Source organism: Coregonus lavaretus, assembly GCF_964263955.1.
Source record: "Coregonus lavaretus genome assembly, chromosome: 36".
NCBI classification, from domain to species: Eukaryota; Metazoa; Chordata; class Actinopteri; order Salmoniformes; family Salmonidae; genus Coregonus; species Coregonus lavaretus.
In genome coordinates this window covers 11,615,934-11,634,922 of record NC_140023.1, presented here as the reverse complement: position 1 = coordinate 11,634,922, position 18,989 = coordinate 11,615,934, and the positions used below count along the sequence as shown (strand labels likewise).

Below are 18,989 nucleotides of genomic sequence, written 5' to 3'. Positions count from 1 at the left end.
TGCTCTTCTTGATCAAAAACCTTTTTGTGTGCTGCCTAACCAATGGCTGTGCTGTGTAGGCCTACAGTGGCAGTTTAGGAGGAGAGTCAAAGGCTTCTTCCGAAAATACATTTTGATATTGAACACGGACTAGCCTATAGCCTATGTTCTGAACAGTTTGAGAAGGAGAGCGCGAAGATCAGAAGGAGGACCGAGGTCAACTTTGATAAACAATATGTTTCTTACCCATGATGTATTTATCAGAGTTATTGACCTCACAATAAGCCAGATTCGAGTAACTTACATTGGGGTGCTAAAACTTGAAGCAGCAGCCGTGGCACAATCGGAAATGGACAGCTCATGGTGCTGAAAGTAGGCAAATTCGAGTAGGCATAATTAATTTAAACATTCTTAATTTTAATTAGATTTTACTAACAACAAGAGGGCTTTGTGTTGGAGCTTATTTCTTCCTATTTAAGAAATAAGAGGTAGGCCTACCTATTTGACAGATGGAATTAGGCTATAGGCTGCTATATCCATTGATTTGTAGGTCAATTCCTCCACCCACCATGCTCGCTTCGAGGAATATAACAATGTGCCTTGCTTTTCCGGATGACTGTGATCTCGCTCTCCGTGGCTGATGTGAGCAAAACATTTAAACATGTTAACAATCACAAGGCCACCAGACGGAATGCCAGGGCACGTTTTCAAAGCTTGCGCAGACCTGCTGGCAGGTGTCCTCACAGACATTTTCAATCTCTCCTTGTCCCAGTCTGTAATCCCAACATGTTTCAAGCTGACAATCACTGTCCCTGTTCCCAAGAGCTCCAAGGAAACCTGCTGGTGATGACACAAATCAACACCATCACCCCAGACACCCTAGACCCACTCCAATTCGCATACTGCCCCAACAGATCCACAGATTACGCAATCTCAATTGCACTTCACACTGCCCTCTTCCACCTGAACAAGAGCGGAAATAACTATTTGAGAATGCTGTTCATAGATTACAGCTCAGCGTTCAACACCATAGTCCCCTCCAAGCTCATCACCAAGCTAGGGATCCTGGGACTGAAACCCTCCCTCTGCAACTGGATATTGGACTTCCTGACAGGTTGGTCCCAGGTGGTGAGGGTAGGCAACAACACCTCCGCCACGCTGATCCTCCACACGGGGGACCCTCAGGGGTGTGTGCTTAGTCCCCTCCTGTACTCCCTGTTCACCCACGACTGCGTGGCTGCGCACGACTCCAAATCCATCATCAAGTTTGCTGACGACACAACGGTGGTAGGCCTGATCATCGACTGTCTGCATCACCGCTTGGTATGACAATACCAAACAATTGGTATACGCTACAATTGGTGGTGCGGACAGCCAGTACATCACTGGGGCCAAGCTCCCTGCCATCCAGGACTTTTATATCAGGCGGTGTCGAAAAATTGCCAAAGACCCCAGCCACCCAAGCCATAGACTGTTCACTCTGCTATCATCTGGCAAACGGTACCAAAGCATCGGCTCTTGGATCAACAGGCTCCGAGACAGCTTCTACCCCAAAGCCATAAGACTGCTAAATAGCCAGACTGCAAAATAATCAATGAAGGGTCCCTGAACTATCTGCACTGATTATATCTTGCACTGACCCTACACACACTCACTAGACATTATATACACACCATATACACACTCTCTCTCACACACACACACACACACACACACACACACACACACACACACACACACACACACACACACATACACCACACTGTCACTTCCACACAAATCCCTCACACATTCAAACACTACTTACAGTGCATTCGGAAAGTATTCAGACCCCTTGACTTGTTCCACATTTTGTTATGTTACAACCTTATTCTAAAATTGAATATATAAAAAAAATGTCCTCATCAATCTACACACAATACCCCATAATGAAAAAGAGAAAACATGTTTTTAGAAATGTTTGCAAATGTATAAAAATTAAAAACGGAAATGTCTTATTTACATAAGTATTCAGACCCTTTGCTTTGAGATTCAAAATTTAGCTCAGGTGCATCCTGTTTCCATTGATCACCCTTGAGATGTTTCTACAACTTGATTGGAGTCCACCTGTGGTAAATTCAATTGATTGGACATGATTTGGAAATGTACACTCCTATCTATATAAGGTCCCACAGTTGACAGGGCATGTCAGAGCAAAAACCAAGCCATGAGGTCGAAGGAATTGTCCGTAGAGCTCCGAGACAGGATTGTGTGGAGGCACAGATCTTGGGAAGGATACCAAACAATGTCTGCAGCATTGAAGGTCCCCAACAACACAGTGGCCTCCATCATTCTTAAATGGAAGAAGTTTGGAACCACCTCTTCCTAGAGCTGGCCGCCTGGCCAAACTGAGCAATCGGGTGGGAAGGGCCTTAGTCAGGGAGGTGATCAAGAACCCTATGGTCACTCTGACAGAGCTTCAGAGTTCCTCTATGGAGATGGGAGAATCTTCCAGAAAGACACCATCTCTGCAACACTCCACCAATCAGGTCTTTATGGTACAGACAGAAGCCACTCCTCAGAAAAAGACATGGAGCAAAGTACAGAGAGATCCTTGATGAAAACCGGCTCCAGGACCTCAGACTGGGGCGAAGGTTCACCTTCCAACAGGACAATGACCCTAAGCACACAGCCAAGACAACGCAGGAGTGGCTTCTGGGACAAGTCTCTGAATGTCCTTGAGTGGCCCAGCCAGAGCCCGGACTTGAACCCAATCAAACATACCTGGAGAGACCTGAAAATAGCTGTGGAGCGACGCTCCCCATCCAACCTGCCAGAACATGAGAGGATCAGCAGAGAAGAATTGGAGAAACTCCCCAAATACAGATGTGCCAAGCATGTAGGATCATACCCAAGAAGACTCAAGGCTGTAATCGCTGCCAAAGGTGCTTTAACAAAGTACTGAGTAAAGGGTCTGAAAACTTACCTAAATGTGATTTCAGTTTTTTCTGAAAAACCTGTATTTGCTTTGTCATTATGGGGTATTGTGTGTAGATTGATGAGGGGAAAAAACTATTTTATCCATTTTAGAATAAGGCTGTAACCTAACAAAATGTGGAAAAGATCAAGGGGTCTGAATACTTTCAGAATGCAATGTATGCACACACACATACACAACACACGCATATGCACACACACACATACATACACACACGCACTCTCACACACACACACACTTTTATAATCATCATTTGCTGCTACTACTCTTTTCTTTATTTTACTCTTATTATTATCTATCCGGATGCCTAGTCACTTTACCCTGCCTTCATGTACATACAGTTGAAGTCGGAAGTTTACATACACCTTAGCCAAATACAGTCATGGTCAAAAGTTTTGAGAATGACACATATATTAATTTTCACAAAGTCTACTACCTCAGTTTTTATGAATTTGCATATACTCCAGAATGTTATGAAGAGTGATCAGATGAATTGCAATTAATTGCAAAGTCCCTCTTTGCCATGAATATGAACTTAATCCCCCAAAAACATGTCCACTGCATTTCAGCCCTGCCACAAAAGGACCAGCTGACATCATGTCAGTGATTCTCTCGTTAACACAGGTGAGAGTGTTGACGAGGACAAGGCTGGAGATCACTCTGTCATGCTGATTGAGTTAGAATAACAGACTGGAAGCTTTAAAAGGAGGGTGGTGCTTGAAATCATTGTTCTTCCTCTGTTAACCATGGTTACCTGCAAGGAAACACGTGCCGTCATCATTGCTTTGTACAAAAAAGGCTTCACAGGCAAGGATATTGCTGCTAGTAAGATTGCACCTTAATCAACCATTTATCGGATCATCAAGAACATCAAGAAGAGAGGTTCAATTATTGTGAAGAAGGCTTCAGGGCGTCCAAGAAAGTCCAGCAAGCGCCAGGACCATCTCCTAAAGTTGATTCAGCTGCGGGATCAGGGCACCACCAGTGCAGAGCTTGCTCAGGAATGGCAGCAGGTAGGTGTGAGTGCATCTGCACGCACAGTGAGGCAAAGACATTTGGAGGACGGCCTGGTGTCAAGAAGGGCAGCGAGGAAGCCACTTCTCTCCAGGAAAAACATCAGGGACAGACTGATATTCTGCAAAAGGTACAGGGATTGGACTGCTGAGGACTGGGGTAAAGTCATTTTCTCTGATGAATCCCCTTTCCGATTGTTTGGGGCATCCGGAAAAAAGCTTGTCCGGAGAAGACAAGGTGAGCGCTACCATCAGTCCTGTGTCATGCCAACAGTAAAGCATCCTGAGACCATTCATGTGTGGGGTTGCTTCTCAGCCAAGGGAGTGGGCTCACTCACAATTTTGCCTAAGAACACAGCCATGAATAAAGAATGGTACCAACACATCCTCTGAGAGCAACTTCTCCCAACCATCCAAGAACAGTTTGGTGACGAACAATGCCTTTTCCAGCATGATGGAGCACCTTGCCATGAATAAAAGCCTTTGACACTTATGGAATGCTTGTAATTATTCTTCAGTATAACATAGTAACATCTGACAAAAATATCCAAAAACACAGAAGCAGCAAACTTTGTGAAGACCAATACTTGTGTCATTCTCAAAACTTTTAACCAAGACTGTACATGTCACAATTCCTGACATTTAATCCTAGTAAAAATCCCCTGTCTTAGGTCAGTTAGGATCACCACTTTATTTTAAGAATGTGAAATGTCAGAATAATAGTAGCGAGAATGATTTCTTTCAGCTTTTATTTATTTCATCACATTCCCAGTGGGTCAGAAGTTTACATACACTCAATTAGTATTTAGTAGCATTGCCTTTAAATTGTTTAACTTGGGTCAAATGTTTTGGGTAGCATTCCACAAGCTTCCCACAATAAGTTGGGTGAATTTTGGCCCATTACTCCTGACATAGCTGATGTAACTGAGTCAGGTTTGTAGGCCTCCTTGCTCGCACACGCTTTTTCAGTTCTGCCCACAAATTTTCTATAGGATTGAGGTCAGGGCTTTGTGATGGCCACTCCAATACCTTGACTTTGTTGTCCTTAAGCCATTTTGCCACAACTTTGGAAGTATGCTTGGGGTCATTGTCCACTTGGAAGACCCATTTGCGACCAAGCTTTAACTTCCTGACTGATGTCTTGAGATGTTGCTTCAATATATCCATATCATTTTCCTTCCTCATGATGCCATGAATTTTGTGAAGTGCACCAGTCCCTCCTGCAGCAAAGCACCCACAGCATGAGGCTTCCACCCCCCGTGCTTCACGGTTGGGATGGTGTTCTTCGGCTTGCAATCCCCCCCTTTTCCCTCCAAACATAACAATGGTCATTATGGCCAAACAGTTATATTTTTGTTTAATCAGACCAGAGGACATTTCTCCAAAAAGTACGATCTTGTCCCCATGTGCAGTTGCAAACCGTAGTCTGGCTTTTTAATGGCGGTTTTGGAGCAGTGGCATCTTCCTTGCTCAGTGGCCTTTCAGGTTATGTCGACATAGGACTCGTTTTACTGTGGATATAGATACTTTTGTACCTGTTTCCTCCAGCATCTTCACAAGGTCCTTTGCTGTTGTTCTGGGATTGATTTGCACTTTTCACACCAAAGTACGTTCATCTCTAGGAGACAGAACGCGTCTCCTTCCTGAGCGGTATGACGGCTGCGTGGTCCCATGATGTTTATACAGATGAATGTGTTACTTTCAGGCGTTTGGAAATTGCTCCCAAGGATGAACCAAACTTGTCGAGGTCTACAATTTTTTTTCTGAGGTCTTGGTTGATTTCTTTTGATTTTCCCATGATGTCAAGCAAAGAGGCACTGAGTTGGAAGGTAGGCCTTGAAATACATCCACAGGTATACCTCCAATTGACTCAAATGATATCAATTAGCCTATCAGAAGCTTCAATGACATCATTTTCTGGAATTTTCCAAGCTGTTTAAAGGCACAGTCAACTTAGCGTATGTAAACGTCTGACCCACTGGAATTGTGATACAGTGAATTATAAATGAAATAATCTGTCTGTAAACAATTATTGGAAAAATACTTGTATCATGCACAAAGTAGATGTCCTAACCGACTTGCCAAAACTATAATTTGTTAACAACAAATTTGTGGAGTGGTTGAAAAACGAGTTTTAATGACTCCAACCTAAGTGTATGTAAACTTCCGACTTCAACTGTATCTACCTCAAGTACCTCATACCTCTGCACATTCATCTGATACTGGTACTCCCTGTATATAGCTCTATTCCTGTGCATTTTATTTAATTCCTTCTTGTGTTAGTTACAATTTTATTTTGTATGATTTTTAAACTCTGCATCATTGGGAAAGGTTCGTAACAAGCATTTCACTGTAAAGTCTACATCAGTTGTTTTCGGCGCATGTGATAAATTCTATTTGATTTGATTAAATAGCCTACATGCATGTCAGTGAATGGCTGTTAAGTTAAAACCAAAACTCAAATATAGGGGGTATGCCATAGGCCTACCTTTTCTTAAAGAAAATGGCAAAAAGGATAGGCCTAGCCCTTGTTAGCTTAATGTTTTGAAGAAAATAAAACGGATCTGATTCTATAACAGCGCTTTGGTCCGCAATGCTTTATCCTAGAAACAAGCTGTAAAATACATGGGAAAGACGTGACTGATGCACATGGGGATACTGTATAATTGTTTAATTTCTTTGACATTCAGAGGCTGAGCTACAACCTTCTGTAGCTGAGGTGACAAAAAATTGACTTTGCTTGGTAATTTAATTATATCACTATCAATTGATTAAGCTATTCACTTTTTGTACAAAAGCCAGACAGCTTTTAGGAAAAAACTTGTGACCTTCTCTCATTGGGTTAAGCCACGGAAGAAGAGTAGCCAGCAGTTAATGCTTCCATTTTTTGCATCGGTAGTTCTACTCTGTCTGGGGTCAAAAGGTAGGCCTAACCTTTGAAAGTACCATGCCAGATTCCAAATGATGTCTCAGATGTAATTATTTGCAAACAGGGACAGTTTCGTTTCAAACAAGACACACTGATTTGGCATCGGAGAAACATGATAAGATGAACAAATAGGCCTATCTCTCTGTCCATTCTTAGCTTGTAATTTCTGTAATTTGTGTGGTATTAAAAAATGTTCTGCTAATATGTAAAATGATGTAGAATTGCATGAAATGTTTATTAAAGGAAAAACATTCTCGGCCCTGCAAATACAATAATAGAATAATGCTTTTAATATGAAGGAGATCTTTCCACCCCTACTCTTGTCTACGGTGGTCTACGAACCCACAACCTTCTGGCCCGCAGCCCTGTATTCTATCAAAATTCCTGCGTTGCCGTGTAATGCTTACAGTACGAAGAACAGTTTCTAAAACTGCATATCTAAGGTTTTGGTCTGTCCAAGAAGGGCGGGTAGACATTAGACTTCTTCTCTGCTATCCACTTTGTTTTAATTATTATTTTGGGTATAGGGGAGGGTCACTTGATTTCTTTCTAGGGTTTAGGTAAAATATATTTTGCTGAAGGGAGGGCCATCCATTTTCATTTTAGAGAGGTCCGATTTTCTTCATGTAACCTTTATTATAAATAACGTTCATTCCCTAACAGAGTGTCAAAGAAAGAAGAAAATCGCAGCCTCTTGGGATATATTGCACATGTCAATATCGTTATTTCTATCTGAATTCGACTAATCGTGCAGTCCTATTTCAACCACATAAAATATGCATCCAAGCCGAACTAAAATATTTTATATATTTGCGGGTTAGGGTCGGGTGAGGGCATCAGATTTTCACTTTATAACATAATAGTCGGGCAGTTGCGGATGAGTTATTAGCAATTGCGGGCGGGTGAACCTTGAATCCAACTGCACAACCTGGGATGGAAATATTGTGAAAGACATTACCAATGTATCATACTGGACACAATGCAGCAGATTGTACAGTAGGTTCCAGGACAAAGACTCCATTCACTGTCTTCCTCAGACGTGGGCCTCACTACAGTGACCAACACAAAGTATCTTTCTCCATTCTTGTCTCTTTCCAGGATGTAAGCAAAACAGTAAACCATTATTTATCTTTTCTACACAAAGAATATTGAGTCAGACATAATCATCTGTAGTTCCCCCCCAAAAATAAGAATTTCAGTATGAGAGAGGCTGACATTTCCAATGTACCATATGAGGTACACACAGCCAGGTATGGAAGTACAGTATGTAAGGCTTATAACATGTTTAAATACCACACAGACTTCCAACAAATAACATAATACTACCAAAAGAGTTCCCTAAGGTGTAATAAAACAACTACATTGCTGACATTAAAGGATTAGTGAACAGTAGACAGATAAGATCATAAAGAATTATGTAATTCTTGTCTGTTTGTGTGTGCGTGCGTGCGTGCGTGTGTGCATGCGTGAGTGTGTGCTTGCCTGCATGTGTGTATCTGTATGTGAGTGTTTATAATGTATCAAACACTCTAACCTCTAACACCCCCTCCAAGCCCCCATCTATTGCTCCAATGCTTCCTGCTTCCTGAAGAGAGAGGGAGAGTGCTTCCCAATGTCCCCCATGAGATCTTCTGATGGGACACAGCTGCCAGTACCTCCCCTTCATCACATCAGGGACTGGAGCCTGGAACAGACTAGACCCTTTCTATACACGATGTGTCCAAGCTCAAACACACACTCAAAACTCAGTTGTAGGTTTTGCCTGTGTTACTAAACTCTGGATAGAAACATCTGCTTAAGTGACAGAAATTAATACAAACGTTCCACAAACTGTGGTGAGGATATTTCTTTATGTCAAAGTGAGAACTACCACCCTTTCTTCATTGAGGAAATAATCAAATGATGAACAAGAAATGTAGTGTTGAGGAAAAGGCGACTCTCCTAAATAGCGAGAAGCTGTAGTTAAGATGCGGTTGCCGTGTGGCGACAAGCCTGCTGTTGCCAATTAGACAGGTTCCATCTCTGTGGCGGTCTGATTCGGGCTTCTCAATCTCCCCCAATGACCGGCTCCCAGGAAGTAACGAACGGGAAAGGAAACTCCGGGGATACAACCGACAGTAGCGTGATGGTGAAAAAGTCATTTTAATCAAGGTGACAAAGGCACATCTTTTTGATGTGACAGAGGAATTAGAGCTGTATTTATTTGGTCTTGTGTGGCTCAGTCGGTAGAGCATGGCACTATCAATGCCAAGTGTTGTGGGTTCGATTCTTGCTGGGGTCACCCATAAGTAAAATGTATCCACGCATGACTGTAAGTCGCCTTGGATAAAAGCATCTGCTAAATTATATATTATATTACTTTACTCACAGCTTTGCGGTCAGTCTGTCCTGTGTTTCAACCAGGGTTCTGGTTTCTCCTCACCTTGTATCACTACATTACCCTGCTCTGAGCTGGCATCTCTTTATGCCAACAAGAACACGCCACAGCACCAAGGTGCCCCTGTGCCAGGGTGCCCGGGGTCTGGTGCTATGCTCCTGTTTCCATGGTTACAGATAACATATTGGTTTCTCCAAGGGGTGCGGTAGAGGTCACAACCTTCACTTCCAGGTCTGTCACCAGAGAATTGCATTGTTATGTAACATACCTTAAGTTGATCAAACCACAAAGCCAAGCAAAGCCAGTTGATAGGATGAGTTATGAGTAGACAGTGAAAGAAAGACAGGGGACTTACCTAGCCTTGGCCTCCGCATCCTCACAGCCTTTACTGGACACCTCCTCCAACCCTCCAATCAGGTGCTTGAAGGAGCTGTAACACAGGAAGTGTATTGCGTCTTTATAGTACCAATTAAAACTTTATGAATATTTAATAAACCTTGGTAAGATTGTTGTTTGTTTGAAGTGGAAACCACTTGGTCTCACTTTATAAGAACCCAAGACCACCTGATCACTTTATAATCCCCAGGTTCCCCACACATATCATATCTGTTTGGATGTGCTTGAACCCTAGACCCATAAATCATTAAGCAAATACTGATGAATATGAAAATGAAGGATAATAATGATAAAGATACATTTCAATTGAGATGTTTACAGCTGAAAGACCATTTGACAACCCTGGCTGCCAAGGCTAAATCCTCGACCCAAAATACTTACAAGGTGACATGCAAACACACACACAAGCACACGCACGCACACACACACACACACACACACACATCTGTGCTGGATTTTCCCTCTCACCATTATCCCCTAATTCTCATTCTCTCTCTCTTTCCCTCCCTCTCTCTTCCCTCCAGAAAGATAGATTGCAGGCTGCCTGCCACCGCTAACCTCTCTCTCACCCTGGCCCCTAACCCAAACAGTTCTGGGTGACACAAATGCCAAGCTGGCTATGTGAGGTGAGAGAGCATTAGCGATCTGTGTGACAAACTGACAGACCATAATAATTATCTAATTCAGATGACTCACTTACTAAGGGTTGCCCATGAGAGGCCTGCTCCATAACAGGGGCTAACCTGATACCACCCAGCCCTGCGCTTACATTACAGCTGTAAGTTGCTTTGGATAAAAGTGTCTGCTAAATGGCTTTTGTTATGTAAGATTCTTGACCAAATGATAAAAAAACGTTTCAGAATACAAGAGAAGGTACTGAGGTTTTGAACACTCACTCTCTGTCGATTACCAGACATGTAACAGCCTCTGCAGCGATGACGTTTGCTGTTCTGATGTCCTCCCTGCAACAGAACACACATACGGTCATTAGTGACAAACATTACACAGAATACAGCAGCACTTTATTTTATTAAACATTAATGACCAGGTATGTGCTTAAAATTACATGAAAAAATTGTTATTACACAATAAAAACACTGCTTTACAATCAATAAAATAATACACAGTAGAAAGACATTTGATACATTAAGAAACACAGACTTTGCCATAGAAACATTTCATCATAGGATTGTCAAGCTTTGTGTTGACAAATACATATAACCAGCTTGACAAAAGTATAACCAGCTTTACTCTGTATTGTCAGTGACATCATCGATATCCTCTTCTTCCGAGGACTCGTCTCCCCAGTCGCTCTCAGAGTCTGAGCCGTCCCAGGACTCCATGGCCCCTCCAGTCTAACTAGCACGGCCAGTCCTCTCACACACACACACACACACACACACACACACACACACACACACACACACACACTCTACCGTATCACTGAGAACACTCAAATCTACACTTACAGCTGGGTAGGCGAGTCCACGCAAGCTGTCTATACACACTTTAAAAGATCTCAGGGTCAAGTGAAGACCACTCTAAGACACACTGAAACCTAACACTTAGCACAGCAGCTGGAGGAGTCCATACAGTATTCCACTTTATCCAAATTCATAACAGGAAAACTCTGTTGGCAAAAGATGAGCATACACTAAATACTATACTAAATACTGTACTAAATACAGTACTGAACAAGTACGGAATCAAGCTTTACTCCGGATCGGTGAGAACGTGTATCAGCATTAGAGCTGTTGACATGTGAGTCAAGTCACACTCTGGTGTCTAAGTAGGGGAGGAATGACCCATATGTTTTTGCTGCTACGCAACCTATTTCACATGGACCTAGGTGACAAGCCCTTCTCATACACCCCCCCACCACCACCCACTTTCCAAACCCAAACACACACTCCCTATCTAAAAAAGGTCACAGCTGCTGGAAACGACAAGGGTTTCACCAGTGGAAAAGGGAGGAGAGGTGAGGAGAAGAGAAGAGGCAACCATTAAGGAGTGTTGGGGTAAATATTTGGCTAAAGAGGAAAGAGACAGGGGCTTTTCTCACATGGGCATGCACAGAGCATGTAGAGGGAGGGAGGCGGGAGGCTGAAGGGGGTATTAAATGAACTAAATCCAGTCCCTGAGTGGTACATCCTAGTACTTGCCATCGTAAACACCTGCTGGGTGTGAATTGGGACTTTGTGCCAAATGTAGCCTCTCTGCCATTGTGCTACTGTTGTCAACAGTGTTTTGGCAGATACACATGCCTCTCAAGAGGACAGGGTACATTGCTTTTTCCATGTTGGAAGAAAGAAACCCCCAACACACACACACACGTACGTACGCATGCACACACACACGCACAAAATCTATTTTGTTTTCTATCTCAGATAATGAGCAGAGCCCTTTAACTAGTACATACACAGAGAGACTAAGCTGCTAGCCGCGCTAATTTGCCTCATAAAAGGTGCACAGTTTCTGTATTATTTACACACCATGGTGATTCCCTTTCATTAAGAAATCAACAACCCAATACAGCCCGGTGTGTGGGATAGATAGATTAATTGTTAAAGGGGCAATCTGTAGTTGCTACATCCATTTTTGGACTTATAAATTAATGATGTGTACCCATTGATTCTTGAAGGATATAACTTAGAAATGTCTTGTGAGCTTAGTTCAACTGTCGTATCCCATCAGAGCCCAAAATATAAGCTTGCTTTACTCTATGGTCGGTAAACAAAGTAAATGTAAACAAACACTTTATATTCTCAAAACATGGTTAAAACTATAATTTTATATCATGGATGATGGTCAGTCCTTGCATCTATAGCTCTGTCTATGAATTTGATATCCAACCCCATCCCTCAGCTTTTTACAGAAAGAATGGGGGTGACTTTCTTATTGTTTAAACTCTGGATTACCCATTTAAGGGACCTGCAGGGTTTCATATTAGAGGGGGTCTCCATCACCTGCTCTCCGCTTCTCCCTTGGTTGCCGGGGGAGCGTTTTTGGCTGTCATATAATTTAGTTGATATTGACAATAGTAGTTGTGGAACAATTTCTACTGTCTGTTAACCTCTGCAAACAATTGATTTACTCCGGTCACCGCACACCTTCACAATTGCTTGTAAACACACACACAGAGACAGACAGAGAGAGACAGACGGAGAGAGAGAGACGGAGAGAGAGAGACGGAGAGAGAGAGAGAGAGAGAGAGAGAGAGAGAGAGAGAGAGAGAGAGAGAGAGATGTACATGTGTCTGAAATGTCCTTTAGAACAGCACAGCAGAGAGCCGGCCAGCGGTGTTCACTTCCAGTCGAGTGTTTGAATTCAACTGGTAATTGGATGGTGATCTGGTGTCCCAAGGAGGGGTTATGAAAATACAGGCTGGGGTGGGGCCTGAGACCAGCACCAATCACATTGTTCCCTTCTCTGTCAATGATGTCACACTCTTTAAATAAGTTCTCATCCTCTCCTGACCCTCCTATCAACCCACACACATGAACGCACACACACAAACACACACACACACACTCTCTACCCGAAGCATAGCACACATCGTCTGAACTGTTGATGGATCTACACCTCAAATGGGAGCTCATACAAGAATGTGAAATCAGATACTATGCTGCCCTATCGGGGACAACAACTATGTTTTGAGGTACCTCTGTTCCTAGAACTACCAACAAGATTTGTGTACGTGATATACTATAACCTAAGAGGAGAGTGGAACAATTTCTGTTTTCCGCAAATACACACGCATGAAAACACATGCGCAGGCGCACACACACACACACACACACACACACACACACACACACTCCAGTATCACTGCTAAGAGAACAGACTGTGATTTGCAAATATTGTAGCAAAAGATCAAAGTCAGTGTCTTGAAATGTAGAGTTCCCTTTATCACACAGATATTGAGTTTCATAAGCATCGACACACACCATTAACTTCTGATTAAAAGCCTAGCTTGAAGCCCCCTGATCAAAAGCATACATTGAAAAAGCTGTGATCTTAATTTCAATTTGAGATACATGCTTGACCATCAAAGCAAACGTTGAGTGGACTGCTTTGCTCAAGACGCCCCAAGACAAAGACTTGTTGGTAAATGGTTACAATAATAAGTGGACACTGTGTCCTTCTGAGGATACATACATGCTTCTTAGATGTCCTTAGGGAGAATACAAGGGATAGAGAAAATACATGTGCTTTTGAAAAAGCTTTTCCCTGTATCTTAGAGTTATTTACAGCAAACAGACATTCTAAACTCCATAAAATATATTTCTGGAAGTGTCGCTATGACACATTATTTTAAACAGAAATTTGTACAGATTCTTCTTCTGGGAAAAGCTATGAATCCTATTACAATCAAATGGGTCAGTCCAATCTACGGTAGCATTAGTATGACCATCAGAAGAGTTGGATTAATATGACTCAAATACTCTCATTTCACAAAGGAATTTTTCACTCATTACTGTGAAATGTGGGACAGTTTATTTCTTATATCTGTTTCATATATTGTCTTTTAATGGCAGCAGAGCTACAGTAGCCCTTTCCCATATGTCCCACATACATTTTAATGATGTCATCTTTCAACTCTTATGTTCATTAGCTTCAGATAAGGAATAGACCATACTGTACTCATGTTGCAACACTGCATTTTCCATATATTTACCACCTTAAATATGCTGTATTAATATCAGACAATGATCTTATATAACTGTTTGTGTGAGAAATATGACAAGCAACTGATGATCTAGATTGGAATATACAGTGGGGGAAAAAAGTATTTAGTCAGCCACCAATTGTGCAAGTTCTCCCACTTAAAAAGATGAAAGAGGCCTGTTATTTTCATCATAGGTACACGTCAACTATGACAGACAAAAAGAGAAAGAAAATTCCAGAAAATCACATTGTAGGATTTTTAATGAATTTATTTGCAAATTATGGTGGAAAATAAGTATTTGGTCAATAACAAAAGTTTCTCAATACTTTGTTATAAACCCTTTGTTGGCAATGACACAGGTCAAACGTTTTCTGTAAGTCTTCACAAGGTTTTCACACACTGTTGCTGGTATTTTGGCCCATTCCTCCATGCAGATCTCCTCTAGAGCAGTGATGTTTTGGGGCTGTCGCTGGGCAACACGGACTTTCAACTCCCTCCAAAGATTTTCTATGGGGTTGAGATCTGGAAACTGGCTAGGCCACTCCAGGAGCTTGAAATGCTTCTTACAAAGCCACTCCTTCGTTGCCCGGGCGGTGTGTTTGGGATCATTGTCATGCTGAAAGACCCAGCCACGTTTCATCTTCAATGCCCTTGCTGATGGAAGGAGGTTTTCATTCAAAATCTCACGATACATGGCCCCATTCATTCTTTCCTTTACACGGATCAGTCGTCCTGGTCCCTTTGCAGAAAAACAGCCCCAAAGCATGATGTTTCCACCACCATGCTTCACAGTAGGTATGGTGTTCTTTGGATGCAACTCAGCATTCTTTGTCCTCCAAACACGACGAGTTGAGTTTTTACCAAAAAGTTATATTTTGGTTTCATCTGACCATATGACATTCTCCCAATCCTCTTCTGGATCATCCAAATGCACTCTAGCAAACTTCAGACAGGCCTGGACATGTACTGGCTTAAGCAGGGGGACACGTCTGGCACTGCAGGATTTGAGTCCCTGGCGGCGTAGTGTGTTACTGATGGTAGGCTTTGTTACTTTGGTCCCAGCTCTCTGCAGGTCATTCACTAGGTCCCCCTGTGTGGTTCTGGGATTTTTGCTCACCGTTCTTGTGATCATTTTGACCCCACGGGGTGAGATCTTGCGTGGAGCCCCAGATCGAGGGAGATTATCAGTGGTCTTGTATGTCTTCCATTTCCTAATAATTGCTCCCACAGTTGATTTCTTCAAACCAAGCTGCTTACCTATTGCAGATTCAGTCTTCCCAGCCTGGTGCAGGTCTACAATTTTGTTTCTGGTGTCCTTTGACAGCTCTTTGGTCTTGGCCATAGTGGAGTTTGGAGTGTGACTGTTTGAGGTTGTGGACAGGTGTCTTTTATACTGATAACAAGTTCAAACAGGTGCCATTAATACAGATAACGAGTGGAGGGCAGAGGAGCCTCTTAAAGAAGAAGTTACAGGTCTGTGAGAGCCAGAAATCTTGCTTGTTTGTAGGTGACCAAATACTTATTTTCCACCATAATTTGCAAATAAATTCATTAAAAATCCTACAATGTGATTTTCTGGATTTTCTTTTCTCAATTTGTCTGTCATTGTTGACGTGTACCTATGATGAAAATTACAGGCCTCTCTCATCGTTTTAAGTGGGAGAACTTGCACAATTGGTGGCTGACTAAATACTTTTTTTCCCCACTGTATCTCTCACTCCAAATGGGTAGCGATTTCTCAGTGAATAATTGCTTAAACAGTTAATGGTTGTCTGCATTACTTCTGATCAATACATCAATATGCATTGTAACTGTTTGCTTCACATAGGTAAATAGAGCTCAATGGGGATTGTTCCTCATTCAGTCACCACAAGATGGTGCTAGCTACATCCCTTATTTTTCCACTCACGTGCAGTGCACCTGTGTGTGTGTGTGTGCATGTAAGTGCAGCAAATTTTCTGTAGCAAATGTAGTTACAAAACCATGATCCATCTGCAAAAACCAACTACCATTCTGAGGACTAAGATGTCTAGTTTTTTGCAAAGTGTCTTATTTTAAATACATTTTACACTTCCACCTGAATTCTGTACATTTTCACCTCAAATTCTCATTACTGAAATGTGTCCGGATTATGTTCTCGGGTCATTTTATACAGTTTTACTTTAGAAAAACACAATATGTTTTTGTAGTTTGTCCATAAATAATAATAATTGTATACTAGTTGAAGTTTAAATTAAACTATAATATGTATTATGTACAAACACAGTGCCTGTGGACATCTCTTACCGTAACACTTTTTCAAGTTCCTGTAAAAACTAAAATCAGTGTTTTTATAAAGTTTTATTCACCCATGACGCATCATCTAGAGAAGTAGTAGAGGTTAAGTTTATTTTGTGGTCCTCTGTAGCTCAATTGGTAGAGCATGGCGCTTGTAACGCCAGGGTAGTGGGTTCGATCCCCGGGACCACCCATACGTAAAAATGTATACACACATGACTGTAAGTGGCCTTGGATAAAAGCGTCTGCTAAATGGCATTATATTATTATTTATATGCCTGTTGAATTAGGTTTTTATTCCCAAACACCCCCTTTACCTCACTTGGCCTTCTCATTCCCGAAACAGCTAAAAAGCTCTAATTGGGGAAAAGTGTGGTTTAATTGTACTTTCATTTTACATATTTGTATTTTCAATATTAGGTTTAACTCAGGCCTTTTCATTAGAGGAGCAATGTTAAAAAACATATTAGAAATTGATTTCTTTATTACTTTTTTGGACTGTTGCAGTAATGATAATTTTGTGGAAATTGTGGTAAAATGCATAATGTACTGTATGATCAAAAAAACATAATAATAATTATGAAATAGATAAGTACAGATCGTAATCTCAGTGATCCAAGAGGACATTTCGTGAAACATCACACATGAGCATTTTGGGGTCAAATGTCAGTTTTGTGAGTTTGACCAAACAAGACGAGGTAATAAGGAATGAAAAGAAAGCTACGTCAGACGTTGGGGTCCTAAGCAGGTAGCTAAGTGGTTAAAAGCATTGTGCCAGAAACCGAAAGATCACTGGTTCTAATCCCCGAGCCGACTTGGTGAAAAATCTGTCGATGTGCCCTTGAGCAAGGCACTTAACCCTAATTGCTCCTGTAAGTCGCTCTGGATAAGAGCGTCTGCTAAATGACTAAAATGTAAATGTACACATAAATACAGTGAAGTAAGTATGGCTGTACCCAATACATTTGTGGACAATGATAACGATGCTTGGATTTATACAACACTTGCCCGGTTCTCAAGGTACTTCACAATGTGTCAGGGGGGAGATCACTCAGGCATTGTGACGCATGTGGTTTATTGGGGGTATGCACATAACAGACATTCTGGTCACAATTCTGATATCATGTAGCTCTTATCATCCATTGCTACAGAGCACCTTCCTAGAGAGAGAGAGGCAAGGAGTGGGAGTTAGAAGTGTGGGTAGAGGGGTTATCAGTCTTACCCTTGCAGGGCCTTCTCTCCAAACCAGTCTCCTTTCCCCATGCTGTGGAGGTAGACAGGATCCCCGCTGGGCTTGTCTTCCCTGGTCACATTCACCTGGACAAAGGGGTGGGGGTGCCACTTTAAATCCATGAGGGGGGAGTGAGCAATTATACATTCTGAGAGAAGGGACCTATGGGACCATGTGCTGCACTGTAAGTACCTCAAACCCTTCTGTAATGGATATTTCTGTAACTGTATGATTGACTAATCACTACATTATTCAACATCAAAGTGAGATTAATGCAGAGCAGGGGTGATGGACATATCTGTGCATGCTAAATCTTTGTACATATTTGATGGACATCTTGGTGCTATGGTCTGTGAGGAACCACTGACCAGGTCATTAGCTAGCTGACAACTGAGCGATGGAGGTCCAGCAGAACTGGCCAAAGTGAAGATATATAGAAGGTCATTTGACTTAATTAAGGCTTCCATCTTCATTCATTAGAAGGTTATATTGCGGTATGACATCACGTTCACCAGAAATACATAGCTAATCTGAGGGACAGAGCAATAATTCAACTTTTAATATGATCTAGAGGACATAAAGGGAAAGGAAGACCCAGGAAAAGAAACAGAGGGATTGAGAAAGAGAAGGAGAGAGGAATGTGGACAGGGAAGGGTAAAGGCAGGGAGAGAGAGGGAGAGATGAGAGATGTTTGTTCCACTAGTTGAGACAGATAGATACTGTACATCTTGATAATTTGAATGGGGTGAGTCATTGAACTTATTTGGCTCCCTGGCTAGGACAGAAGGTAACATGTCTGGCTGAGAGCCCTTTATCAATAATGTTGATGATGATGAGGGTCTCACCATTCCCTTACTGACGATGAAGAAGGTGTCTCCTGTGGCTCCCTGTCTGACGATGTACTCTCCATCCTCATAGTGTGTCTGGAACCAGAGAGGAGAGGATAAATGAGAAGGATGAGTCACCCAGACACCTCTGTCTAATACCCCTTCACCCCAGGGTGAGACACCTTAGACACGTTTCCTTGGGGTGCAGAGTCCCCTGAAGCAACAATCCAAGCCTCTTCTGACACCTGACAACGTCACGCCTTTGAAAGCACAAACACATTCACACATAAGCACATAGGTGCATGTGCACGCAC

General features: G+C 42.1%; 1 protein-coding gene across 3 annotated transcripts in view; it reads right to left on the bottom strand.

The window, feature by feature from the left end:
• LOC311111048 (cGMP-dependent protein kinase 1-like) overlaps window positions 1-18,989 on the bottom strand; it is a gene marked incomplete at both ends in the record, with an annotated part of 156,999 nt that overhangs the window by 9,761 nt on the left and 128,249 nt on the right. For all 3 annotated transcript variants that reach the window (XM_084153743.1, XM_084153744.1, XM_084153742.1), the window contains 4 exons: window positions 9,631-9,705; window positions 10,568-10,633; window positions 17,840-17,934; window positions 18,694-18,771. In XM_084153743.1, coding sequence (XP_084009869.1) covers window positions 9,631-9,705; window positions 10,568-10,633; window positions 17,840-17,934; window positions 18,694-18,771 — 314 coding nt within the window. The remainder of the gene's footprint in view (window positions 1-9,630; window positions 9,706-10,567; window positions 10,634-17,839; window positions 17,935-18,693; window positions 18,772-18,989) is intronic.